Source organism: Grus americana, chromosome 14 (genome assembly GCF_028858705.1).
Source record: "Grus americana isolate bGruAme1 chromosome 14, bGruAme1.mat, whole genome shotgun sequence".
Lineage (NCBI taxonomy): Eukaryota > Metazoa > Chordata > Aves > Gruiformes > Gruidae > Grus > Grus americana.
In genome coordinates, this window is record NC_072865.1 from 8735703 (window position 1) to 8763690 (window position 27988).

The following is a 27988-nucleotide window of genomic DNA, read 5'->3' on the forward strand; positions in this document are numbered from 1 at the left end:
GTCCTAGTCCACCCTCCAGTGTGTTCTTCCTGCCAGTCACTATGGGAACAGCAATCAAAGCTCGTATTTATGGCTCTGTAGACGTCCAAGGTCACAGAGCACAGGTCTAGTGGGAACAATTAAAACAGGCCTGTCCAGCTATATCTCTTTAAGCTCTCCCCACATTATACCTCTAACTAGCGCAGTAAAGTTAAAGCCGCATGACTGTCAGGATGTGACTGCTTTATAAAAGATATCCTTTAGAGGATATAAAGATACTCCATATACAGTTATCTGTAGAAGCATACTAGGAGCGTAGTCAGCATCGCTGGATAAAACCTGCCCCCCAGATTTGCCTCCGCATCCCCGCTGCCTGAGTTGTGCCCTGCTAGACCCGGCTGTGCTCTGCAGCCCTGGGCAGGCGTTCCCGACGGAGGAGCTCGGCTCTCTGCAGGCTGCAGGAAAGCAGGTCCTACCTCGTCCGCCACGAATGCTGCTGGGATGGAGTTGTTTGAACTCTTTTGAAGTGGCGGAGTATGTTTATACTGGCTTGGGGGGTTGTGTGGTTTCAGTGGTTTTGCCCTGGGTACTCCGTTACTGTCATCACCTATAAACTAAAAATTGCAAATGTTCATTTTTAGGGTAACAGCAAATGTTGTTTATACCTGGTGACTTGCTCTATAGGAGTACACAGGAAAAAAGAGGACTGTGGGAATCATTGGAGTAAGATGGAAGGAAGAACTGCAGTGAACTTAATAATAGCTGACGGACAGAAAAGTCATTCTTTGGCAATTTCCAAGTTTTGTAAGAGGCAGCTGTATCCCTCTCCCCTCCTGTTTACACCAGCGCCATGTTTGATTGAGAGACCTGTGTAGTGGGACTCATGATCCCATTGTCTGTGTTTTATTGAGTCCAGGGATGAAATAGGTTCCTTCCCTTGAGCGTTAATGTGCTATGTTATGTAAGAATGAAAACCATTTAGACCAGAAGATCCAGCAGCAGATAGTGTGTGAAGATAAGATACAGTTACCTCCTTCACATGCAGTGGGCACGGGAAGATGCAACACCAGAATTTTAAAAACAGGCCAGCAGGCATGTAAACATCTTTACAAATCTCCAGTCTTTTCTAATGGTCCTGTTATTTTAAATATTTTCCTTTCCAATTCACAGCTAATTCAGTGTGGGTAACCACAGCACGTTTGGCTAATATTTTCCTACATGGGATTAGTTCCTAAATGCTGTAGATGTAACCAGTTCTTACTGTGCATAATGCTGTGTAGATAATGAAAGAGGTAGTCCTTGCACCTAACTGTGTCCTGAGCAAACAAGAAGAGACACAAGGAGACCAGGCACGGCACGCTGAAATGACCTTTCTGGTCATATACAGCAATGCGAGGGCTGAGGCAGGAGAAAACCCAGGTTGACTCTCCGGCGATTGCCTCTCCAGTACTTCTAAATTGCTTTGAAAAACAAATATTCACTGCCACAACAAACCGGGATGCTGGGATGTTGCATGGACATGAGAATGTGTTTTAGCACGGCAGCTCAAAAACCACCGAAGTTCCCATGTTGCAGCTTTGGGCTCACAGTATTGAACACTTCCGTGACATGTTGATGTATGGCCATGGGCTTGGGGTTGTTGGTTCTTCACCTTCCTAAATCGCAACCAAGTCTTGGTAAATGTTTGGATCCACCTTGAAAAGTTGTTTTTTGATATCTGGGCAACTTTGAAGTCCGAGGATGAAAAATGAAAGGAAACATTGGGAAAATCTGTGAGTCATTAATGTTGAGAACATTCCTTATCTGTCTTGGAAAGGGGGGACAGGAGGTAACCAGCCTTGAGTGCCTCCTCCCTACTAAGGAAATTTTGCTGAAGGAAATTGTCTGCTGTATTTCTGTGACACAGATATATAGATTTCTCTGAGCTCTCTATGGCAGGCTTGATATTCAGTGTCAAAACAAGCAAACTTTTTGGTTGACTCATTCCAGTGTTTTATCCCAGCAGTGCACTGGGTAACGTTAGCAAGTGGGTAGTGGTACTGATTTGGACTGGAAGGTCCAGTGTTGGACATGGCTCCTCAGCGTGGTGCGTGAACATGACACAAATGTCCTCATTTCCTTGGGGTCAGAAAGTGAGGACTGGATTCACTATTCCAGAACTGGAATTAACCACTCCTGGTTGCTGGGACATGGGGCTGTTACAAGGAATGCTTAATCTCGGTGTTCCCCGTGCTAGGGAAATATCGAGGCATCTCACATACTTTTGCTTGAAAGAAAAGAAACACACCAGCGTTTTAAAGAGAAGGGAAGAAACATACCCTAACTTCTGTCCTGCCTGGCTTGGTGGTGGCATTGGTTACTGATGCAGATGAAGACCATGGTAGTAATTTTCATCAGGAAGGTTTCAGCAGTAGCCACCCACAGAAAATTGTCCGTATTCCACATGCACTGGAGGAACCCAAACAGAGTTTAAGTTCTTACCTGTTTTATTTTCCGTCCTGCTGCCTACCAAGCAGACAATCAATACATAGTGTTAATGTCACTGCTGAGAGATACCATGAGGGTGCAGGGAATTCAGAAAAAGCAAGGAATTCCAGGAGAAAAATTACACCTTACAGCTTTGATTGTTGTTGGTTTCGAAGGCAGTAAAATAACCACAATTATTTTTTTCTCTTGCAATGTTTCTTCATTATTATTATTTTGTTTGCCCCGGCAAAGGAAAAATTAAGGTTGCTTTTAAGGTCCAATCTCCCTTCCCATGTTATGTTTCCAAGGTAACTCCATTGACTTCTTTTAAAGGCAGTACTTGGGAAGTCAGTGGGGTTACCTCTGTGTACCTGGGGGCATTCCCACCGCATGAGACCATCTGGTGAAGTTCCTTGTGGAGGTAATGGCTCAGGGCCATGCTCTGCAGCAGGGGTGGCAGTCTGCTATAAGCACGTTTTCAGATGAGTTGGCTTGGATACTAAGAGAAACCAGCGGCGAAGAGTTGCCTGTATCACTTTGCTGTGTTTTGGAGAATTACTCCTCCTGGGCTGTGCTGAGCCATCCCCACCGCTCCTACACTGCAATAAGCCCTGGGACCGCTGAATGCACTCGCTCATGGTCTCAAAGGCAGTTCATCACAGGGCTGGAAATTGAATTCCAGTGCTTCAACCACAAAGCCAGTCCTCCTACCTACCTACCTCTCTTTTTAAAATCAAAATAAAATAGAGTAAAATGAAATGAAATTCCCAGCTAAAAACCTGTTCTAGGAAGTGGTTATGCCACTGAGTGGTACGGAGGCTTTTCTGACATCAGTTCTTTTTTTTTTAATCCATTTCATTTCACCTCCATTTGACCTTTTCCATTAGCAGCTGTAATTGTCTCTTTGTTATCTTCTAAAAAGTCATAGAAAGGAGGTTATTACAGTCAAAACGCAGACTTGCCCAAGGAAAGATGGAAAGAACCTCATGGAAGTCAAGAAATGCTGAACATTTTCTCATTTTGCTGTGGTTGACCCAAGGAGCCGGAGAACAGATTTCTGTACCTTAAAACAAACAAGATCAACAACCTACAACGTGGTTACCAGTGATAGCACAGCAGCATATATCAAATAGCATAAGCAGAGCCAAGAGCAGGGATCACAGCTTCTTGAGACAAGCACCTGTGGGCAGCAGTGCTTCATAGCTCCCAGTTCCCACCAGTTCCAGGTGGAGCAGGACAGGGATGTAGCTGCCCTGTGTGGAGGTGAGTTCACGCCAATACGATCATCTTCCAGCACACAGTGAATTGCCACGACCAGGCTCAGCCTCTCTTGTAGTTAAGAAAAATATCATCTAGCTTATCTCTTGAAAGATTACCAAACCTTACCTTAAAGTGTATGTTTTACTCAGGAGTGATTATGTGCAAAAGATAAACAGAAAACAGTTTCATTTTTAGCTGAAGATAAATTGATGCTAAGAATTTGCGAAACATCCTATTCCCAGAATTAAAGTAGTCCCTCTGGAGACATCTCTATACTCTCTTTTTCAGCAGGTTGGTTTTCTTTTTTTTTTTTTTTCCCCCCCGATCTCTTTCTCTCTCTGCTCCATTCCTCCCTCCACCCACCCACACAATCCCTTTATTTTCTTCTCTGCACCATTTCCCAACCTATTTTCCTTTGCATATTTGAAAGCAAGAAATTAGTTGGAAATCTCACATAGCTTAAAGATTTTCAGTTCTAGGCAATCAAAGAGCTTTGAGACTAACTTCTTCAAATAATCCCCATCCCTCACATTGCCCTGCCAAACTCCTCGGTGCCAAAGTGGCAACTGGTCACACAGAGGAGCACTGGGGCCCTCAGTGGTTTTGCCCGTTCCTTGGCTTTGTCTTGGTGTTTCTCTAGGGAAGATGCGTTCATTTTTCACTTATTTGTATTCTCTATCGCATATTGTAAGTTATATACAGGAAAATTTTCCAAATTGTCAAAATAGGTTACGAAGCAATGCTATAACAGGGGGATGTAGAGGAATCTTACACCAGTGGATGCTTATTGAAAATTGGCTGTCTTGCTAGAAGGCAGGTTTCAGTTCAGCTAGGTTTGATGCAGGAATGAGCAACTGACTTCCAGGCTGGTTTATGCCAGAAATCAGACTCGGCACTGGTTACCGCCCTGTTCAGTGGCAGTATCCTGACCTAGACAGCATCTTTTGTGATCTCTCTTGCTACCTCAGCTTTAGCAAATAGTAATAAATGCAGGGAAAGTTAGTTAAATTTAGCGATTGTCAGTGGTTTTGACCATGTAAATGGTAATTCTTGTCACTGGATCCAAGTCTTGTATCTCTGTGCATGGTCATAGTTGCTTGTACGAGGAAGTGTGTGCACTTGTGATTAAGTGAAGCTGCTTTGTGTCTGCCAGGCAGCAGGGCAGGGCAGGGAATTGCAGCTGGAAATAGGAATTGAGCCTCTAATCAGGGAGCAAGGCTGTGATGGTGAAGCATCTCCCTAGCCCTGAGCAGGGAGATGTGCACCAGCACATTTGGAAAGAGGATGGTACAGTATTGTTGCATAATAATGGGATGGATTGGAGGAGTTTTGTTCATTCCGGTGGCCTTACGCATGCAGACATACAACTGCATCGCTAGTGTAAATTGTGACTGTGTGAGAGGCCACAACTTTGCCATATGCATCCCTTTATATTTACAATTTATGAGTATTTACCACTTTGTGAAGTATACTGCGGACAGCAAATGGTACCTCTTCTGCATAAAAATGAAAAGTAACTGAAAACCTGTTATATGCTCTATATAGATAGCTCTGATCAGAGGGGGGAAAATGACTACAGATTTGTGGTTGACAAGCTTCAGAAAAGGTTCAACAGAGTGTGAAAATTGACATTTAGCAAATAGCAATTCAGCCTTCATTTTCTGTGAAGTTGTTTGAAATAAACTGCAGGTTTTAAACAAAATGTTTGGTCAGTTATATTGGATGTTGCTTGTCTCATTACTGCAGTTAATTAAAAGGGGGGACAAAAAGTCAAAGCCAGAGTCAATAAGTTTGTTAATAAAGATTTAATTTGGTGGAATCATTATAAATTGACTGTACAATGAATGGCTATGTCACAGGAGTATGACTGTCTGAAGGTCTATAAATGGGTTTTCAGAAATAGCCATCAGGTTGTAGCCAATTTGTCATGCTAAATAAGCTCTTCAAATCCACTTAGGCAAGTGCATACATGTTTCCAAAGGATATCATCACCAAGTATACAATGCATAGACACACTTTTTTTTTTTTCCAGCAGGTTTTATATTCTACCATTTCAAATCCTTTTTACTTTTGTTATCTCTATATTTCTCATTGTAAGTGATTTACTATTAAGTCAAATCTTTTTAGAAGGAATAGAATAAATCATCGGAGAAGAGAAGAAGTAAATCATCACTGCAGAAAGCACTGTAGGCTGAACCTGTGCGCTATCCACGTGAGATTTTAATCTACCTGATCCTTTTCCTTTATGTCTGACCAAATGGCAGGTAAAAATCCCATGACAGATACACTTCAAAAAGAATTTAAAAATGGAAATCTAGATCAACATTTCATCTCTTCATAAAGCAGTTCTGATGTAGAAGACTGTGTGCAAACTACTGATGATAATGACTGCAATATTTGCATAGCACTGCACCCCTGCCAGTAATCCTCTCATTTGAGTATGCTGGGTTATCACAAGAAAGTGATTTCTCTGTCAGTGATGACATGCTGGTCTGCTCAGCAGGATTATTTAACACCCTGAAGAACAGAAGAATAAGATAAAAATTTTGTATGGTGCAGTCTTCTTCCAAAGTAGAGCAGAAAAGCAAGCCATGAAGGCAGTGGAGAATGGGCCCAGGGGTCACCCCTGACTGTACTGCACGTGAACATCACCCAGAGTAGAGCACTGTATAATGTCTCCGTTAACAAATATCAGTTAATCTAGCAAGTTTTAGCTGACTCAAGTACCGTCTTTCTATTGGGTTTTGTAATTTTAGGCCAACTCAGGTGGCTTTCGTCCTGCTGCCATCCAGAAGCCAGCATAAACTTGAGGAAGAAAAGCCCGTTTAAGCCTCAGCTGTTACCTCCAGGCTGTGATATAGCTGTCCCCCTCCCTGCTCCAGTGGCTCAGGGTTGCTATGAAATTTGGTGGCCCCACAAACCTACTTTGTGATGTGTTCATCTCCTCCGTGTTCCTGATGGCAGCACTTCGTTAGATGTTAGATAGAAAGCGATGTCAGCGGCCCCGATGAGGAGCTGCAACGCTTTGTTTCCATTTCTCCTCCTCCTCCCTGGCTTGGTGACAGTACATCAAGATAATACCCAATCTTAGCAGCCTCTTCTGTAATTCTGGTTGAAAGGGTTTCTTCCAATTTATGCCTTTTAATTAGAAGCTTTCAACCTGTAATTAGAAACTTACACCAACCTTTGTTTCTGAAAAATGCATTTGTGGTTTACGCAATTACGGTAACATAAAAAGTAATTATTTTTCTCCATGTGTGAAATGAGCGCGCTCATTAATGCACCCAACAGGCAGAGGATTTCACTTCGTTTCGATCTGTTTGATTTTATTGCAATAAGTTATGTAACAAGGTATATCAGACAAGAAAAAAAAAAAAAAAAGGTGGTTTAGGTAGTAGATGGGACATATCTAACTACCAAGTCAGTTACTTTGCCCCGCTGGGAATGCAGAGGAGCTGCAGTCAGCGGGAGCAGAGGCACGGCCATGCTGCAGCTCCAAGCGCTCTGGGTAGCACACGCAGCCACAAAGGAATTTCCAGACCATTACTTGACCAGTTTTGACCCAGACTACATAACTTGTGACGAGAGACGTTTGGTGGCGAGTTTTTTGTAATAAAAATAATTATGGGCTCTTAAGTTCCAGCTAGTGGCATCAGTAGTAGTGCTGTGGCTTAGAGCTCTGTGATAATGTCATTTACTGTCCCACTTCTGATTGCGCCAGGGTAGGGGACATCTGTCCTTTGATTTTCCTCCAGCCAGAGCTGACTCTCTGCGCCTGTATTTCATAGTGCCTTGTGTGGCTGGTTCCTGGCAGAGGTTATGTTAACATACACGGCTATACGCTACGGGCTGAATCTTCTCAGTCCCACCTACAGTTGCTGTGGGTTTATTAATCACGTCCATGCTCTCAGCTGATAACACCTCTGCCAAGAGGTGCACAGTGGCACCGCGCCCGCTCAGGATGTGGCCCCCAGGCACTCAGCATCTTCTGGCCATAGCCAGGCCATGTTACATGGAGGTTTCCTACCACATGGCACACTAATGACTCTGGATGTTCCAGCTTATCAATTAAGGCTGAAAGATTGGGCACGGCAGGACGGAGGTAATCCTGCAGACAGCTCTCCGCTTGGGTCTGTCAGGCACAGTAGGGATTCGGAGCAAAACCAATCTGCTCACAACTCACCGGATGAGGAGAGTGAAGTTGCAGTCATCTCTACACTTAAAATAGGAATAATTCATTTTTGCATCCCTGAATCCCTTCCCTGGCCACTTAAACACATCATCTTCTTAAACCACATCTGTATTTACCACACATCATTTTCAACTGTCTCCCAATTTCTATGATAATTTCCTTCCTTGATTTATAAGCAACAGAATTTTTTAATTATCCAGATGATTTTAATTTTCTCAGCCATACCTCCACTTCATTAAACATTAATCTCATACTTTTTTCTTTGATGATCTCTACCCTTCACCACTTCTCCAGTTCATAATGAAACTAGATCTCAATAGTATTAAACAGTATATTTTTCTCCCTAGATTAATTTGATATCTCCTGTTTGATCTCTGCTTTTGTCTTCTAAATACTATATTTGGCTTCTTGTAAACCATTCCAGAGATTACTTCAAAAGTAACAAAAAAACCCCCACAAACCCTAAAACATTTAGGACAACTTTGCATAATTACATCTCCTTCAGCAATTCCCATGCTGTAGCATGGTAGGCAATCACAGAGAATTTACAATTGTGTTTTGATTCAGCCATGTTTTTCTAGTTTTACTCCTTTTTGGTGCTCTGAATAAGCTTCAGCAAGTGTAAAGTGTACTGGAAGACTACAACAGGGGGTTTGCACCGTGGCAGGAGGAACTGCATGCTCAAACTTTTCCTCTTGCTGAGGAATGATGGTTTTTTCAGAGGAAAATGAAAGCTAGTTCTCCCCTGCTTAGTGCTGCAAGCCGGTACCATACATTCAAACTCCTCCAGTTCCTCATTTGTCTAGACCCACCCAAATGTTCTTTGAATATTAGCTGAGCATCTTCCCAACGCTGTCTTTTCCCTGCTTCATAATGGCATCAGACTGCTCCTGTTACCCAATTAGCCCTCCTCCTGGAGTTGTAGTCTCTGAAGAGATATTAAGATATTTCCATTATATGGTCAGGAGACTATTGTTTTAGCATGGACTCTGTTTAGGGGAAGTTCACTAAACACAGTACCTGTAGCTCCATCTGGGTGAAAAATACATAAACTGGTTCATTTGGCGCTAAGCTGAAGTTAGCAAAACCAGCAGCAGATTTATTACACTTCTTGTGATGAAGCACCACTTTGTGTATTGCAGCTGCAAAAGTTCTACTTAAAAAAAAAAAAAAAGAGAGAGAGAGAAAAGGAAAGGTGTAAAACAAGATTCAAGGCATTAGCTTGAGATTGAATTAGCAGAGCTGAAGCAGGGAGAAGCGGTCAGGACTTGGCAGATGCAGCGCACCGGGAGGGGAGGATGGAGCAAGCACACAGGTACCCACCGACTCGCACTCTCACCCGTTCGTTCATCCATCAGGGACTGCAGCACTTGCAGAGTCCAAGCAGGACTATTCATGTAGCGTGTTCGCTAGGTTCCCTATCCAAGGAAATATTTAAAGCTTATGAACTTTATAAGCTTGTGCTTATTAAGCACAAGGGTAATTCATAGAATTTTCTCAATTCCTTTTTCTCTTGACTCAGCTTTGTACAAAATCTCTTTAGCATCTGTGTTGCCCAAATACAGAGAAGCAAAGTTGTTGCACCTCTTGCCATTTGAACCAGACTGATCTCTGCCTCAATTAGAAAACTGTAATTTCCAATAAAGCATCATTAGACCTCTGCTCAGGTCTCTGACAGATTTAACTGGATTTTCCTTAGGAATTAATCGTGGTTTGTGGATGACAGCTGAAAGAATTTTCATTCATTGTCCGCTAGATCATATTAGGAATTACATGAGGCTTTGGACCACTGTTTCAGAGTATGGCTGCGCTGGAATTGTCACTTACTAGATTTGCAGCATAAACACTGGAAACTGTATGATGATACCCGCTCTCAAACTAAACAGTATTTACAGCGATAGGCAGGATTTACAATTGGATGACATGATAATAATATATCCTTGTTTACTTCTGTAATTAATGTTCCTAAAGAAAATACCCTGGAAACATTCCATAAGCAAGATTTATTTCTGTTGATTGAGACTGTAATCAGATGTCCCCATTCAAACAGTAATTGGTGTGCTTCATTAAAATGTAATTGAAAACAAGATTTATGTCAAAGCTAGGCAATAAATAACAGGGATACATATCTTCTTATTAGTGATGATCTCTTCTGTAAGTTCTCAGGGTACTTGCTGCTTTTGTACTGTGCCATGTACATCATATTTTGTCAAAATCATGGTATCTTGGAAAAAGATTGTGCATTTCTCCTTTTGATTTTATCCTCTCACTGACATAGCAAGGCCAGCTCTCTTTTTTGCTCTTTCCTCTTTTGTATTAGCCTTGCTGGTTTTGCCATATTTCAGTTTATTTCATTCTGATGAAATGGCAGTACCTTCCAGTAGGAAGGAAATCTAATGGCGAAGGGTAGAGCTCAGGGCAGAGCCTTTTGCTCTTTGGGAGATGACAATACTTTGCTTGAACTTATGATCAGTTGAGGGTTTCACCAGGTGAGTCCAGACCCAACCCCTTGTTCCTCCTCCCAAAGTTTTTCTGTTCCAATACGAGCAAAAGAAAGACAAATGAAAAAAAAAAAAAAGGTTTAAAAGCATTCTAGAAATAGAAACTAAGCATGGTTTCTTTGCAATTCAGTAAAAGCTAATTAACTTCCAGTTAATAGGGAGAAAAGTATTCTGTTTTCTTCTATGAATAGATGTATATAAGATAACACACAAATAATGGGGTCAGAAGTATAAGTCACTGCGAATGGGTAATCCCATTGATTTCATTGAAGTAAAAGAGTTAAAACTGAAAACAAATTTCAACCTGAGATACTGGTTCATTACCAGCAAATTGATGGAGCTCTAGGTTTGCTTGCTAGCATAATTTACCAATTGTATGAGATGTAAGCAGGCACAGTGGTAACATTGGCTAATTTTATGCTCAATGTGAAATCTTATAGCTGGTCAGATGGATACCATAAGAAATAATTAGAGTCATTAGAAATAATGGGCTACAGCTGCAGTAATACATGCTCTATTCTCAGTCCAGAGGTTTCTAAGCAAAATTAAATTAACTCGTGTTAGCACACTGCTGCATCATATGCTCCTCACCTCCCGAGAGTAAACTTCTCCTTCCATTTCCACACTGCAAGCAAAGTGTGTGCCCCATACAGAAAAATCCCCTGCTGGGGACAAGAAATTCTGAAGCTTGGGGCCATTCCTTTAAAAAAAAAAAAAAAAAAGAAAAAAAGTAATGAAAAATTAAAAAGTGGCAGCAATAAGTCCCCAGCTCACATAAACTCCTTTCACATGTTGAGGATCATCCCTCTACTGTGCTGCAGCCTTTGGTATCAGCCACAAATTGCAAGTCCTGTTTGCATCAATGCTGGACACAGACGAATATTTTTCTCCCTGAACTGTTCACATTAAACTTCATTTTTTTTTGAGGAAATTATGTCCACCTTATTTGAAGTACATCAGCAGCCCCTAGCTGCTGGTGGTACTGCCTTGGTGTCCGTAATATCCTCTTCTCCCCAGATTCAAAAAGCTGTTCATAATAGTAAGGAAAATGATGCATTATCTTGGAGGGGGTGAGGAGAGGGACAAGAAGGAAATATAATCCATGCTACTGGAGTGATTAATGTGACTGTTTATGATAAAGGAAATGAAAACTAGAAATCTGGGTAAGTAATGATCTTTCCAAGAGAATTACTTTCACTGGAACCACAATACAAACTCACATGCTGACCTCCTTTAAATTATTGCTGAAGTTTTCAAAGCAAAGCAGGGATGGCACTGAAAATTTTGCTCCCTTGTTGATTCCCAGAAACACAGAATTTCCAGCAATAGCAGGAGAGGGGTTCACTGGGAGATGCACGCGTGCCATCACCTCTCTAAAATGTGAGATGCTTCGGTGATAGGTTTGAGTAAAAGGGCTTAAGAGGCACATTTAGCACTGTCCATTAAGCATGGTGAGCTGGAGAAAGGCTTCCCCTGCGTACATCATGTCGCACATTGATATGCAGGCTGAGTGTGCTCAGTGGGAGGAACAGGACTAACAGTATTTTTGATGAAGGTAACAGCTTAATATTTCAGCTTTAGAAAGATCAGTTATCCATCTGCCAGCCATCTATCTTTGGCTGTGGTACTTACCTGGCCTCAGTTATTACAGTATGTAACTGCTTCACAACCACTAATATATTTATCTTTCCATCCTCCTTGTGGAGTTGGGACGTGCTGTTACCTCTGTTGCAGAACTAACAACTGAGATTAAGGGTCAGATTTGTTACAGCATTTAGGTGCTCGATGGGATTTTCAAAAGTACCTAACACCCATTGTAGTAAGTAGAACCTGGGTACTTTGATAGTTCTGAAAATCTTGTTCCTTGTGTCTTTTCTTTTAAAATTTTGGACTTACATGATACCCTGGGATCCATAGGAGAGGTTCCCATGTTGTGAGTAGTCACCCAGACAGGAGACTGTCTCTTCATCCACCTACTAGGAGACTGTAGGTGGGACAGGAGCAGTTTTATGGCAGTGAGAGGAAGTAGCTTATCTCAGTCCTGAATTCAGCATGCTGGGACTCTGTGGATAGCGCTGAATTTACCCTCCTTGCAGAGCTCTGAGAGAGAGGTCAGAATCTGGTCCTGGAAATACAGGAACAAAAATAAGCAGCACCCATAGTCAATAAAAAGGGCTTATGTGCCAATTGCTGGGATGGAAAGTTCAAGAGCAGGAGCAAATAATGAAACAATCTATATTCATGCAGCCACGTTTCCAGCCTACTGCTGTAAGTAGGGGCTTACACCTAACCGGGAGATGTGAATCCTGCTGAAAGCTCCAGAGTATCACACTGGAAAACAAATGTTGATTTTGAACAAATTATCTGTTCATCGCTAAATCATTTTCTTTCATTATTAGTCTCCAAATTCGTTCTGCTCTGGAAGACAGAATTAGGTTTAAAAAGCAGAGTGTCTCTTAAACACTTGCTTCAAATGAAAGTATTCAGTAAACATTACTCAAACCCCCTAGAGCATAAACTCCTCAACTGCTTTCTCTGGCTTTGCATAGATTTTTCAGCTCCTGGTTTAAAGATGGGTGTCTCAGGGATTCATTCAGGATATCAGAAAGTAATCAAATTAAATCCCTTACAATCACATGCCCTTCAAATGCCAAGGAAAATTTTATTAAGACCTTTCTGTCCTCATTTACAGTAGCATAAATCGGGACAAAAGTCCTATGCAAACAGATGGAGTTACACCAATATCCAACATGTAAGAGAGAGAAGAGTCAGACCTCAAACTCACGGCACAAGTACAAACCCATGTGGGCTGCGAGCCCAAGTTTCTCGTCATTGGAAGAGCTGCACTTTGCTGTTATAGTACTTGCACTCATTTCCATAGTTTTAAGGTTCTAAAAAAAAAAAACCCTTCAAAATTATATTTTTAACATTAAAGGCATGGGTTTTAGTTAATTCAGCATGTCAGCAAGATTGCAGCTGTCTGAGCCAGTGATTTAGGATGACAGAGTGGGGGTCGGCTCAGGTAACTTTCAAAAACACACGTGGTGCTGCAAGGAACACGGTGGCTTACAGAGCAGCAGCAAAGCCCCGGCGTTGCGTGCTTGTCCCATGTTACTGCATGAAATGTTGGGAGGCACTCGAGAGCGTCATTTGTGCCTCCATGAGGCAAGAAGCTCTGGAGGGATCGGGATATGTCTAAAATTCCATGGGGTTTCATCAGTGTTTGTAAGATGCTGTTATCCTGCCTGTAGGTTTTCTTTGGGTGGAGGAGGGAGAACAACTCTGTTAGATATGAAAACAGAATAAACCTCTGGGACAATGTTATCTAATAGACTGCCAGGTACTTGGTAACTTGTTCAAAGCATGAATTTAACTCGGTTTGATGTTACGGGGACCTGTGGGCACAGGGGAAGATATGCAAGAAGGTCCTCTCTTGATGCCCCCGCACCGTGGGAAGACATTCACCAGTTTCCCAGCTCTCCACACTCTCCAGTAAAGCACTGGTGTGGAACTGGGCGGCTGCTTCTCTGCTCCTGTACAGGGCAGGAATTGAGTGCTGCTGCTTCTGCAAATGAGTGCATTTGCACTGTGGTGTCTGAACGCTGTTTTGCACTTACAAGATTTATTTCTCAGTGGGCAGAAGAGCTACAAGATTAACAGATGAACAAATATATTGAGACAGCCAAGACATCAAAGAAATTGAAGTCACTAAGATGTCAGAGAGCTGAAGAGTCACCTGGCTATGGTTCTTAGGAATTATTTTATCCTCAGATTAGCTCAGCTGTCTTGGGGTTTGGACACATCCTCTGGTGAATTTAGCTACAGTGACTTAAAACGTTACTGGCCTCAGCTGTCTGCTTCTCCTCTGGAGGATCCTGCCTTGGGAGCAGAGGCAGCAGGAGGGAATGTGTGCCTGCATCCCAACCACTGCAGCTCAAATCCTGGGGGCTTAGGACAAGCAGGGCGTCCTTCATTTTTCAGGGTAGACACCAGGTTGAGAGCTACCTGACCAAGGATGAGAATGTACTGTGTCCCTGGGCAGAAATCTCCAGGGAAAATGTGGGGCAGACAGTGTGTTAAGCCACTGTAATGAAAGCCACCAGAGCGCGTGTGCCAGGGCCCTAAGGCTGTGTGCTGTGGCTATTTTTACCATACAGAAATTCTAACAGATATTGGAAAGGCAGTTATTGCAATTGGAAGGTCAGAGGGAATCATATCCCAGGTAGCAATATTTAATGTGAATCATTCTTTGCGAGCTTTTTATCCTCCATGCAATCTGCAATTCAATAGGGGGAGGGGGGGAAAAAAAAAAAGGAAGAAAAAAAGTGAGTGGCAGCAGACTTAAGCTTAGGTTCCTCATACAGGAAGGGTGATACCAGTGGAGGAATCAGAAGAAGGTTTATGTAAGATGTAGCTTCCCAGCAGAGAGCAAAGAAAAAGCAGCTCAGAAAGCCCGTGCAGAGGCTGCTAACCATGAGAGCATGCTCATTCCTTGGGCTGTGTATGCCTTGGTTCCGCCCTGAAATTTAGATTTAGTTGAGTCAGCCAGGAAATTACAGATGAGTTTGGGGTCTTGAGGGAAAGGTGTTCGAAAAGCAGTAATATGAAGACACCAACAAGAGGGAAAGTCATAACTTGAAAAGTGCCACACAGAGGGAACTGTGCCTTTGCTTTATTGAACTGTTGGCTGCAATAAATACAGCTGAATTCCCTCAGTCTCCCATAACGTTGTCTCAGTACCAGCAGGAGTCCATTTAAGAATACACTTACTTGCACAAATGATTATATATGAAGAGCTGAGGAAACAGCTGAAGTGCCACTGCAGCAACACAAGCAAATCCTAAAAGCTTGGTGGCTGCGTGCTTCGGTTCTGTCCGTGCAATCGCTGCTGCTGCCTGCCCAAAGCAGTCGAAGCAGAGGAGTTTCTGTTCCAGTCCACCTGCCTGCTGCACCTGGGGAGATCGTAGTCTAGATTTTGTGATGGTACAGTAAATAAACGGTGACAAAACCAACTAAGAGGATATTCCCAAAGAGGGAGAATTGGGTTTTATTATCATTTTCGACACAGAAAGCAATAAGACACTGTATTATAAAGAAGAGACAAATATAATACGAGACCTATGAATGGATAATCAGGAGGGAAGACTGAACCTTGCACTTCTGCGTTGTACACCATTAACCCCAATTGCCTGAACTAAAAGGTCTGGCTGTATTAGCCAGTGCTATAACGGGGTTGTCAGCTCCCTACGTGGTGTATCCATGGTTATGAGGGGTCGAAGCACTGCACAGGGGGACCTGGCTGTGAGCAGGGGGATGTCAGCGTAGGAGTGGAGACCAGGAATTTTGGGACCTTCAACCTTTTTTTTTTTTCCCCCCTATTTATTTCTTTATGCCCTTAAACTCTTCCAAACCTCACGTCTTGCATATGAGCAAGTTGATGATCGGGGAAGCTCTTAGACCTTGCATCTTGTCCCAGCATTTACAGCATAGAAAAATTGATGTGAAATGTTAGCAGATTGGATTTGTGATGTGTTTTCCACACCGTGCATGAATTCTTTCTACTGTCTAAACCAGGTGTGGATCTGAACAGGTCCTAAGGTGCTGTGCAGCCGGCAGTCAGGCTGTGCAAGACGACAGCGTGAGATTAAGCGTGAATATTCAACCCACCGGGCTCTGTAACTCCCCTTTCTGTTACAGACTGGAGTCGCCTACGCGTGCGCTGGTGATGGAGGCTCCAAAAGGCATCGAGATCAACGCCGAGGCCGGCAGCTTGAAAGCCACGTGCAGGACAGAGCTCAGGCTGGAATCCAAAGATGGAGAGGTAAGCGAAGGACGTCAATCCCTGCAGCAAAAACAAACCACGCCACAGTTCTCCTGCAGATTTGTAGCCTTCTGAGTCACTGAGCTGCTCCGTTTGAAACACTGGTGTGAAAGCACTAGTGCAGCAGGCCTTCCTAGCTCGGTTTCTGCTAGTAGTGATTGAACATATCATATGCAAACGAGCCTCGCTCTGTGGCAAAGGCTGATTCATTATTTTTAAAGTGCTTGGGTAATAGCATCTGTTGTTCAAGCAGATTTATGTGGCTGTAAAATACACAGTGTTCCTAAATTCTTTGTTTCCTTGTCACTTTAAAATAAGATTTACTTGGCCAACATAATTAAATCTTTTATCATACATTTTTCTGTAAGAAGACCTTAATTCACCAGTCTTGATCTGAAAAGCTTTTGTAGCTGATGTTTTCATTTGGAAATAAAGGGAACATTAGGAGACACAGGTTGTTGCACTGGGGAAACTTCCAAAGGGGAAGAGAGAATAACTAAAACTGATAACACAGAACAAAAGTAAAATAGGTGTTGAGTTAAGCCTCTTCTGGTGTCTCAAGAATACATGGGCATCTGGTTCTCATCCCCTCCTCCTGCCACAATGATGGAAGACACCGAAGGATGTGGCTGAGAAGCTCCCGCTGTGGAGCCCACCAAGAGCTTTGGCAGGAGGAGATTCCCATAGAACACAAACCTCCCAGGAACAGGGCTGCAACGCAAGCTAACATTTTCCTATCTTAGTGTCAGGTGTAATAAATAGAATGGGAATTTTATTGCAATTCCTGTTATTTCCAAACATTTGCATTTTAAGACGTTCCAAATCCAGACCACGGGTGTTAACAAAAAAACCTCTCAAAAATACAAAAAACCCCAAACCCCATACGTAATATACTACAACTGAAATCCAAGGCATTTCACTACTGCAAGCAGTTGCCTTAATGTTTTTAACACTAAGTTGCTTTTAAAATGCATCTCTCTTTTGGGAGATCAGATGGTTGGATACTAAAACTGGAGACTCTTACTGTAATTGCAAGATAAGAGCAAATACTGTCAGTCACCCTGTAATATTCTGCTGTGCAGGTTATCTTACTGTGCTCTTCTCGGTGATGTTAGAGCACTCCCCTGTAGCTGCCATGTGTCTAACAGCTGCCACGTGTTCACTTTTATGTTCTGTTTTACAAGGAGAAATTCAGGTCCGCTGTGGCATTTAAGTTATTTTTAATACACATAAAAGTGTTACACGTACACATAAAATATACATAAAAGTCAGTGCTGTGAGCCTGCAAGCATAACTGGCAGTGGGATCACAGTGCCAGAAGTCCCGGTGGAGGAGTCGTTGCATGCTCCCCACCTAGCAGTGGGGTACCCAAACACGGAGGTGCCCCAGGAAGCTCCAAGTCAAGAAAACACGGTGGGTACTTTAGCAGAAACAAACCAGAGGTCTTAGGTGGCTCATGGTAAAGGCGGATCATATGCTCACCCAGATTTGTATCAGACTTTCCCATCTTAATACACTTGCCTACCCAGTTTTTGTAGCAGCCGAGTTGTCCGAAGGAAGCTTCTTTAAACACAAGACCGAAGCAACATCTCTCCACTAATTCTCTGTCTCTCTCTCTCTCTCTTCCCCCTCCGACTTCAGATAACATTGAATTCTGCAAAAATCAAACTACCTAACTTGCCTCAAGGATCTTCCTCATCTGCAGGGTCCAGGCAAAAAATCTACGAGCTCTGTGTGTGTCCCAATGGGAGGTTATTTCTGTCTCAGGCAGGCACCAGCTCGACCTGCCAGATAAATACAAACGTCTGCCTTTGAGAGACAATTTGCAGTGGGGCATCGCAGGCAGCACAAAAGCCAGTTCTGGTCTCACAGATTGCAGCTGCCAACTATTTTTACTAGAACACAGAAAGCCTATCAAAGACTTTTTTTGTGTGTGCGCGCGCGTGTGTGTGAATATATATATAAAAATATATATATAAAATATATATATATCCTCTGTGTAAAATGATGTTTCAGTACAAGGAATCCCAGGGTGACCCTGTTACATTTGTGTAGTATTTCTCTTTCCCACACCAAAATTTACTGTTACAATCTGCTGAATTGGACTTGATGCTCCCCTGGACCCTTCCGTATTAATATAGTCTAATGATCACCCCTCGTTTTTGATCATGTTCTCAGAGCAATGGGATTGCTGGCTGGGCAAGACCCTGGAACTGATGTAGACCCACGGAAGAAAAGCATCTCTGATTATTTTTGCACCATTAAATCAGTGGCATGAAAAAAAGCCCAAAACAATAAAATAGCCAGATATGCTGTACTGATCACCTAGAGTGATCCAAGATATCTGAGGTTAAATTACACTCTTCAATTTTCACCTGAAGCATGGCTCCCTGTTGGGAGACATGGATTGCACTTGGCCAGGATAAAAGTCCAGATCTTGCTGGAATAATCATGTACTTTTCTGAAGGGGTTTGAGATTTGCCTGTGCATGGCCAAGGATGCTTTGTGCTATTCAGATGTGATGCATCAGCTCTAACCCTAACCTAAAGTCATCTCTGTGCTAAGAAAACTGGCATTGCATTTAGTTCTTGGAAGGAAAAAAATCCTTGGACTAAATAGAAAAATCCTGAGCCTCCTTAGTTAACAGGTGTCCTGGATCACTCTCCATTAGCGCCTTTAATTTTGAAAAGATTTAAGATACCATGTGCAGGTGTGAAGATTTCAGATTTGGACATTACCTATCAATACCTATAGAAATGGAGAAAATTACCCATTCTACCCATAGATACAGAGAAATCCATACAAATTAGATGTGTATTGTCAATGCTATGCCAGAATTTTTGTCATCTTTCTTTTCAGGATATACAGTCCAAGGCCACGTAGATTTGGTGGACACTGCAAATATCAGAGATGCTGACAATGAAACAGACTTTTTTAAGCATTTATAAAGATTGTGACAAAGCCAAATTACTGGAAAGCAAGGGCTTTGGGTGCTGGTTCCTCTAGAATTTGAGCCCCAAAAACTCTGTGGTTGAATCTCTTCATGGGTGCATTTTTCTTTATTTAAGTCCAGGAGTCACAGGCAGGATAAAATGTGAAATCTGATCTGGTAACATTACTTCCACAGTTTGAGTTTTGAAAAAAAAAAATGAGAAGAGCCCAGGTCATTGAATTCTGACCCATAATTGCATCCACATGAATGTAAAAATCCTTGAAAAACAAATGTACTAATTACTGCAAAAGTGTCCAAGTCGCAGTAAATCTCACGAGGACAGCAAGGTTTCTAAGCCACTGAGATGCTTTTGAAAATATTACCTCATTTGCAAATATGACAGATCTGTGCCCATCCCTAGTGATATCTAAGCAAAGCTGGTATTCTTCAAGCGATCTTCAAGAAAAAATGTACCTGTCAGAAATATTTAGAAATAATTTAGCCCATTCCTTTTTTACAGATTTCCACGTATTTTCTTGTGGTCTGGAGAGTACCAGGGTTTGATTTTTTTTTATTTTTTTTTTTTCAAATGAACAATTCTGGCTTAATCCAAAACTGGCTGGACTCAAAGGAAAGATTTCTATGCAGTTTAGATTAGATGTGTTACTGCCTAACAAAGCAACACTCCCATAAAATCTATTCATGAAAGAGGATTGAATGATCTCCTTTTACTTCAGTAATGTTTTCCAATTAATTAATGAACTCAAACTATTTGTTAATGAATGATTCCTGTAATTATTATGTCTTGAGTCAACGTTTGAATGCAAAGGGTCACCCAGGATAACAATTGTATTGGGACACAGGACTATACCATCTCTGTTCAAAGAGGGGAATTGTGCCTATGCCTTAAGTCAATGCACTCAGCAAGGAGAAGCACATCATATTTATCTTGTTATTAAAACTAGTTTATTTGGGGCGGGGGGTGGGGGGACAGGAGGGTGTCTTGGGAACTGGTTGTGCAACTTAAAACAGATATTAATGAAATGCATTAAGACTGTAGGGGCACCTAGAGTGATACAGACTTTTTTTTTTACCATGTTAAATATGGCAAAATACTGTGTACATTACCTCTGGGACCACAGCTGAAGTCCCATTCATGGTCCTACGTTTACTGTAGAGTTGGTTTTTTTTTCCCGTTTCATTTAATACTGATCACAAACCTTATAGCAAGCATGGCCCAATTCATAAACAAATCCCGTGTGAGCGGCTGTGAACACATGTGCTGCGGGAAGAGTACCCTGTGCGCAAAATGAGTTGCATTAACGTCCCGATCCAGAGAGTATTGATGCTGGCGAGAAAGGCAGGGCTGGACGCAGGGACTGACCCCGCAGGGATGCTGCATCCTGATTCCCATGCTCCGCTCCCGAGAGTCTGGTGGCTCCGTCCTTATCCCTGTGCACCCTCTGGCTGCTCTCCTGAGGATTTCCATCCCAACAAATTAATTTTGAGTAGCTGGTCGTCTCAGCTGGGGTCTTGGATCAGGTTGTCACTTTCTCGTATCATGAAGGCCATGAAACTGTTTAATGACAATTCAGCCATTTATTTTGGTATGAATTTCTATAGGGGAGCTGTTAGGGAACAACCTTACACATCTGTGTCATCACTGCAGATGTTTCTCTGAGGGGAACAAAGGATGTCTACGTAAAGGAATTCTAGTTGCTTCAATGTATTTTACAATCATGTTCCCATCTTAAAAAGTATACAATTACACGCTGTGTTGAAAGATGAGGAATTGTTGCTAGAGAGCTTGACCCCATATAGAGACTTGTAAATCATTTGAGCCCCACTTGAGTTTTAAGACAGCGGTTTAGATGCTGCTGCTTGCGCTTGTGTTGACCACACGATGAGTCCCCTGCTGTTCTCTAAGTGGCAAACCAGAGCAAACAGGACTGCGTGTCTGAGATCCCAGGGGAAAAAAACAGGCATTTTGTTTAAAAAGCAGCATGCAAACTCATCCAGCTATCTCACACTTCATAGTTTGTTGTTGGGGGCTGCTGTGGAGTGACTGGCTCCCCCGTTGGATGAGGCAAATGCACGAGATTCCCTTTTCCTCCTGCCTTGCCCAGAAATCCCTCACAATTGCTCGACCTGTATGGGTTGTTTTTCCCCCAGTCTATTAAAACTAGAGCCACCCTGGCTGGAATTTCATCCATGTGCTCTACCTGCCATTGATAAAATGCCAAAAATGAACAAGGGTTTGTGTATTTCTTTATGAATTGGGCCTGCGATTCAGTTCAACTGAGCATTTGCTGTTTGGGGAGGTGACATTTATCTCAAACCGGAGTTTAGTTTTACCTCCCAACACTAAGGCAAGGCTGGGGTGGGTGGTGAATTTGTTTCTGCTGAGCTCGACGGAAGAGATGCCGATGACTTTGCAGCCTGAGCTAGGACAGGAGCTGGGGAGGTGAAAATTCAGGGCACCCCCAGCAGTGGAAACGCTGCCAGCCCGTGGGGGGGCTGTGGGACCGAACCCTGACCCGGCACTGCGTGCCAGTCTGCATTGCAGCTGTGAGCCTTAGAACCCATGGAAATGCTAATCAAGGGACTGGGATACTAATTTCAATATACCTTAGGCAACCATGAATACTGCAGTTAAAGATAAATGCGTTCATATATTGTAACTCTGAACTTTATAGGGATTTGGGACCTTGGTAAATTCGCTTTAAATGCGACGCTTTAGTAAGCAGTCGGGAAGATGACTGTCAGCACTCACCTGTACACCAGTACCTGATCCATGCGTACCGTATGGCCCTTCTGCCGCCACAGGTGAGTTAGGGTGGTTTTTCTAAAGCAAAAAGACTTTGCCGTTAGCAAAAGCAGAGATTATAAAACTGTATCCATTCTCCAAGTTTCTTTGTGGGGGTTTTTGGGTTGTTGGGGTTGTTGGTTTTTTACACTTTTTGAAGTATATTACCCAGTAGGCAGTGAAATAGGTAGGTTAAGAGTAAAAAGAAATGTTAACACTAGAGGAAGTAATCAAAAGGGGAAGACAGTAACTACTAAAATATGGATAAGGCCTCACCTAGGTATACTTTTTTTAAAAAAAACAGGCATGCACGAGAATGATTTGTATTTGGTTCTCTCAGTCATGCGCTGTCAAACAGCTGTATTTTGGGAGGGTTGTGTGGGTTTTTCTCTCCTTTAGTCAGAAACATCACATGTATGCACAAACAAAAATGTTTAAGGCATAAACCTAAAAATACCATCTGCAATATACACTATAGCAAAATTAAGTCTAAATAAAAAAAAAATCCCTCCCTAGAAATATCTGCAAGCTTAAAGAGAGATTCCTGCGGAACTTGTGAAGATGTCAGGTTGGTTCACATCAGACCTACCTGCAAATACAGATGTTCTTAAAGGAAATTGGCTTTTGTTGTCATAAGATGCGCACACACACACAAATATGTATATATATACATGCTCACATACACTTGTTCACAACAAAAGCCAATTTTCTTTGTATTTGTTGTTATGGCTTTAAGTTTCACATTGCAAAAGAGAGTGAGACAAAGACCAAAGACTTACAGAAATTCATCCCTTCTTTGGTTGCCCTCATGCCTGAAATACATTAACTTTAATGGTGCTTTTTTGAACTGGGCAGGAAAAATACAGGTTTATCACCAAGCTGCATTTGAGAGAGTAAAGTGGCAGGAAAACTCTTAACTTTGTTAATGGAGAGAAAAGGAAATAATGAGAAAAACCTTTAAATGTGTGCAGAGGGCAAGGTTACCTGAAATTTGAAATGTGAAGAAATAGCACAGAATGCTAAAAGACATCATTATGGGCTGAAAGTATAAATAAACTGAGTCAATGCTACTGGCTGTTCCCTCACCGGCACTCGAGCATTAGCACATCAGAACTCCAGTCACTGCTTGGTGAAGAAGAGTACCTGTGCCATAATGATTTCATTTTAAAAGTGCATACAGTAAAAAAAATTAAAAGTTAGAGGCTGTATTTTTTTTTTTTTTTAGGGCTGACATTTTAAATTTTGAAATGTCAGCATCCAGAATTCACCCCAGCAAATACAGGGCGCGTTTCTGCAAAGCTTTGCCAAGCACTGGATTGGTGCTTTTTGAATGCAAAAATACCAGCCTTTTTAATTACTATTGCTGGTCAAGAACACAACCCCAGCAACATTTCCATTTTCCCCATTTTAACATTTTTCCTCAGTTCTAAAATTGCTGTGCAATATTTGGGTAGCCGGTGTGCTGGTGCAGGTGGCCAGCAGCCCCCGAACCCCCATGGTGTCACTTCTCGATCTGGCACACCCCCAAAAAACCAAAACCTGCATGTGGGTGGCACTGAGGTGAAATTTGGGACTTTTAGCTAAATTCTGCACTGCAACTGCAGTGTTTTCACAGCTGATGTAGCTTACGGCCGTTAGTAGAGCAGGGTTAAACACTGATGTGGCGCTGATGAGATTACTCAAGCACGAGTGGCGTGAATTAAAGGCGGCAGGTAGAAGGGAGAGGGAAGAAATGGCAAGAGACATCATCCTAATCACATTAATGCAGCAAACTTCTCTGTCTGTTTACACTGTAATACTTTAGATTAATAACATCCATTTTACTAAATATGGTAGCAATTATGCTTGCTCTTTCATGGTGCACAGTGGAATTACTGTCACTGAAACCACTTACAGCTTGGGCCGTTCAAGATTGCTAGGGTGGTGTTTCCATCCACAATAACCGCAGTGGCTTGGGGCTTGGAGGGAAATGACAGTGAATAGCTTGTATTTAGAAAGCTTTTAAGTCTGATGTGGTTGAGAAGCCCATGGTTATGCACAGACAGCCCTGAGGCTTTATCATTTCAGACTCTCTCGTTCTGCCATTTGAATTGTATTGTGCCCTTGTGAAAAGCGATGCACTTTCTTTATACAGGAAAAGATGGATATTTAAAGCTGCAGGATTTTTATCCAAAGCGAAGAAGAAAATAGAATCATAGCGCACCACCGAGATTTCCCATCCAAGTCACTTTAAACTAGAGGTGAAAGTTCCTTTAAAAATTAATTTGCTACAAGCATAATTCCTGTGGGAAAGTTAGCACTGGTACTACTCCCAGGAAATGTCTCACCTTACTACGGCTTGAAGCCACGCAGTGACTGGGATTTTCTGCCACCAGTCGGTAGCGACGGGCTGCCTGTTCAGAGGAAGCCAGGCTTCCTTTGAGGCAACTCCTCTCCATAGATTCAGCTTTTTTTTAGTTTTTAACCAGCATTAAAAAATAGGAAGGATATGTCCACTGTGAAGCGATATATAATTGTATGTTTGTCTCGCATTTAGTCGGTTGAATCTCTCTGCCAGCAAGAGAAAATATCAGAAGGAGAAATTTGTGCAAAAGTGTTACATTTACATTGTGCCCCGCTACCAAATGCTTCAGATAAAAACATGCAGCCTTAGTGAAACAGTCTTTTCTTCTAAGATTAAAAAGGACTTTTTGGAGCCTTTCATCAGGCCCTACCCAAATGGAAAGTCTCACCATTTCTAAGATATTTGCCATGATAGGAGCAGGCCCATCGCAAAGCACAGGTCATGTGCATCTTTGCACGTAACAGGAATTTTAAATTGCATTGTACTCTCACATTTTTGCCCCATTCAAAAGGCTTAACTGCCGATAGGAGATAAAGCGTTCCAAAGCCTGCTACTGCTAAATGCATTATCACTTTCTAAAGCAATGTAGTTTCTTTGGTCTTTTAAAAATTTCCTAACGGAGTCCTTGAAACATCTTGAGGCAGGCTCACGCTGGAGAGCAAAAGAATAATTATTTGTGGGTGGTTCTATTTTTATCGAAGGCTGGATTGTAGTTGAAAAAATGTTGCTGTTAGAGTTTCTCCCACACTTACTTAGCTGCAAACACCACCACCCCCCAACACTACAGCTAGATTTCTCTAGAGTAGCTGCCTTAGAGCAGGGAGTTAACTCCTTCGCTAAACCAGAGCCTGATAATTTTGTCTTCATCTGGGTCCTCCTCTGGGCTTGTGCACTCACTATAATTGATGTAACGGATAATGAAACACTTCGGCAGTATGAATGATTTTATGGATTATACGTACCTGCAGTCTGAGCGGTATAAAGAACGCTGGTAGTTGTTGGTTGCTGTTCTAACAAGCCTTTGACCACCTTGAAAGCATTGGCAGTAACTCCAGAAGGTGCAGCCGAGTAGCTCTTAAAGCCACCTCTGCTTCGTCCTGTTAATACCTGTACAGCATCCGAGAGGATGGCACGGGGACGGTACCCCCGTATGCTGCATTCACTCGGGGAGCCTGCGGGATGGGGGAGGCTGGTGGGTGGCTTTGCCCTTTCTTCTTTATCTCCATCCCATTGCCAGGTCCTCTGCACTAGAATTAGCAGCAGGGCTTTAACTCGGTAGCTGGTGTAAATCAGGATTTGGCTCCATTTAACTCACCGGCAGCCTACACCACCTGAGGGTTTGGCCCTAAAGGTTTAGCACCTTTTGTGAAATCAGAAGGAAGAGTTTGGCTGCCCTGTCTAAACTACAGCCTGGGTGCTCCTGGGAGCACGGGACTCCTCGTGTGTCTGGGCTTTTCCATGGGTGCGATAAAGAGCTGTGGCGTCTTCCCATCGCTGCCAGCTCAGCCTGCTGCCTGAAAAGGGAGGCATGTTCATCCAGGTTCATTCCTTGCCACCACCAGGAACCACGCTGGAGTTCAGCTGGTGATCTGGTGGGTACTGTGCGAAGCAGGAGGTCTCGCCGGGAGGCACCAGGGGTCTGTGGGTGCCGCTGGCGGTGGGGCAGGGCTGCCGCGTTTGCAGAGCGGCTCTCACGGGGCAGGCGCTGCTGGAGGAATTCACGTTCTTGTCCTCTTTTGCGGGTTATCAGAGAGAGCACAGAAGTTAAGATGAACAGATCCTGCCCTTGCTCAGCAGAGTAAACATGCATGCCAAAAACTTCATCAAGAGCAGATCTGAGCAATTATATACTACATTTTTTGAAGAGGGACTCGGCTGACAGCATTGACACATGGATTCCTCCCTAGGTCAAAGGTTTTCCTGAGCTGCGACCCAGATCTCGGTCTGGATCTGCACTGTGCAGTAGTTTGGGAGCAGGGAAGGGATTGACCTGCTGGATCTGGCTCAGATCCCTTTGGGTTTTGGGTTTGGGGGTTTTTTTCGCCCACTCCTTATTTGAATTAGTTTCCTTGTGCACGAATGCCAATAGAATTGTGGATATTAACACAACAAATGCTCCATGTAGGTAGACCCAACAGCAAAACAACATTGAGTACAAGTCAAAGCAAAAACCTGCTCATCTACAGCAGTAACATAAAAGGCATGACCCATATGCTATAGCAGTTTTCATCTGTGATGGTAAAATACCTTGTCTGACCTCTACTCTGATAACCACCAACGATCTTGATCGTGTGAACAGGACAAAATTAATTTAAAGTCTTATCACAGTTCTCATTAAGAAATTCAGATTTGTTTGGCTTTTTATTTTTAATTTATGTATGTGTGTGGTTGTGTGGGAAAATATAAAGCTTTTTTGTATCAAGTAACATCAATCCTTGCACACTCTATGCAAAATTTTGTAAGCATTGCAATAATGCTATGAATTACACAAGGAACTATTTTAACTTTATTACACTTTCTGTATAAAAAAAATTTGTATTTAAATGATTTCAACTGCAATCTTGTAAAATATATTAATAAAATAATGATTGTTAAGAAGGAAAGAGACGTTGAGTGGTTTTTGTTTGTTTGAACATGGCGAACATGAATTAGACCTCAAACTTTCATATGTCTGTAGGATACAGAGAGGATATCTCTGTAGGATATGTCTATATATCTGTACATCCATAGGATATGCCAGACTGGATCACACTAGCGATCCATTTTACAGCATCAAGTCCCTGGATATATTCATGCCAAAAATGCTGTAGAGGACAGAATGAGAATCTCTGCAGATGACTGTCAGAAGAAAAACCTGTCGTCAGCAAAACAAAAAAAATAATCTTTCCTTTGGGGAAAGTTGAGTTACCATCTTGCTTACATTTTTGTTAAACTTCTCACCCTCGTCCGAGCTTTAGAGTCTCACAGCCAAGAAGTGTTGCAGGCATTGAGGTGCTGCCTGAGCATCATAAACCTCTCAGAGAGGATCACAGCCTCTCAGTAGTGGGGATCTGGTGCTGCTTGTGCTCCAAACCAGCAGGAACTCGAGGTTCTCCAAGGGGGACCAGAGGCGGGTGCACGCGTCCGGGAACAAGCCCCTACCTGTGCACAGCGTGGGGAGCACAAGCTCAAGTCTGCCTGCAGAAAATAATAATTAAAAAAAAACAACCAACCAGCAGCCTGGACGAACTCACAAAAAGCCTCCTGAAAACCTTTGTCTGCTTTAACGATCCATCAGTTTTATTTTAATTGGCTAACTAATCAGATGCTCATGGGTGACTCTGCACACGCCAGGCAATCACTTGTGAGGGCATTTTGCAGGAGCTAGGTTTTAAATATGAATTTGTTCGCCCTGGATTTTGTCAGTAAATGACAGCATTGATTGAGGCTCGTTATCTGAACGAATAGCAAGAATTCAATCCGGCTGAAAAGACGTGCGTGCCTTCCAAGTGCACAGAGAGTACGAGCCCAGTCCCCGCAGCTGAGACGCTGCCAACATCCAGGCTGCAGGGATACTTGTTTACCAGTTTGTAGGGGCTACTGTTTACCAGGCTTCAAATAAATTCACTCAGTACTGTTCGCTGGGCACACACAGTCTTTCTCTCGCTCGCTGGGTTTTGGGCTGTTTGCACTTTTTAAAAAAAAAAA

General features: G+C 42.6%; 1 protein-coding gene across 8 annotated transcripts in view; it reads left to right on the plus strand.

Moving 5' to 3' along the window:
* Positions 1-19733, plus strand: part of SGCD (sarcoglycan delta) — a 342386-nt gene extending 322653 nt beyond the window's left edge. For all 8 annotated transcript variants that reach the window (XM_054841867.1, XM_054841870.1, XM_054841873.1 and 5 more), the window contains 2 exons: positions 16096-16219; positions 17861-19733. In XM_054841867.1, coding sequence (XP_054697842.1) covers positions 16096-16219; positions 17861-18034 — 298 coding nt within the window. In that variant the 3' untranslated portion in view covers positions 18035-19733. The remainder of the gene's footprint in view (positions 1-16095; positions 16220-17860) is intronic.
* Positions 19734-27988: the final 8255 nt, after the last annotated feature.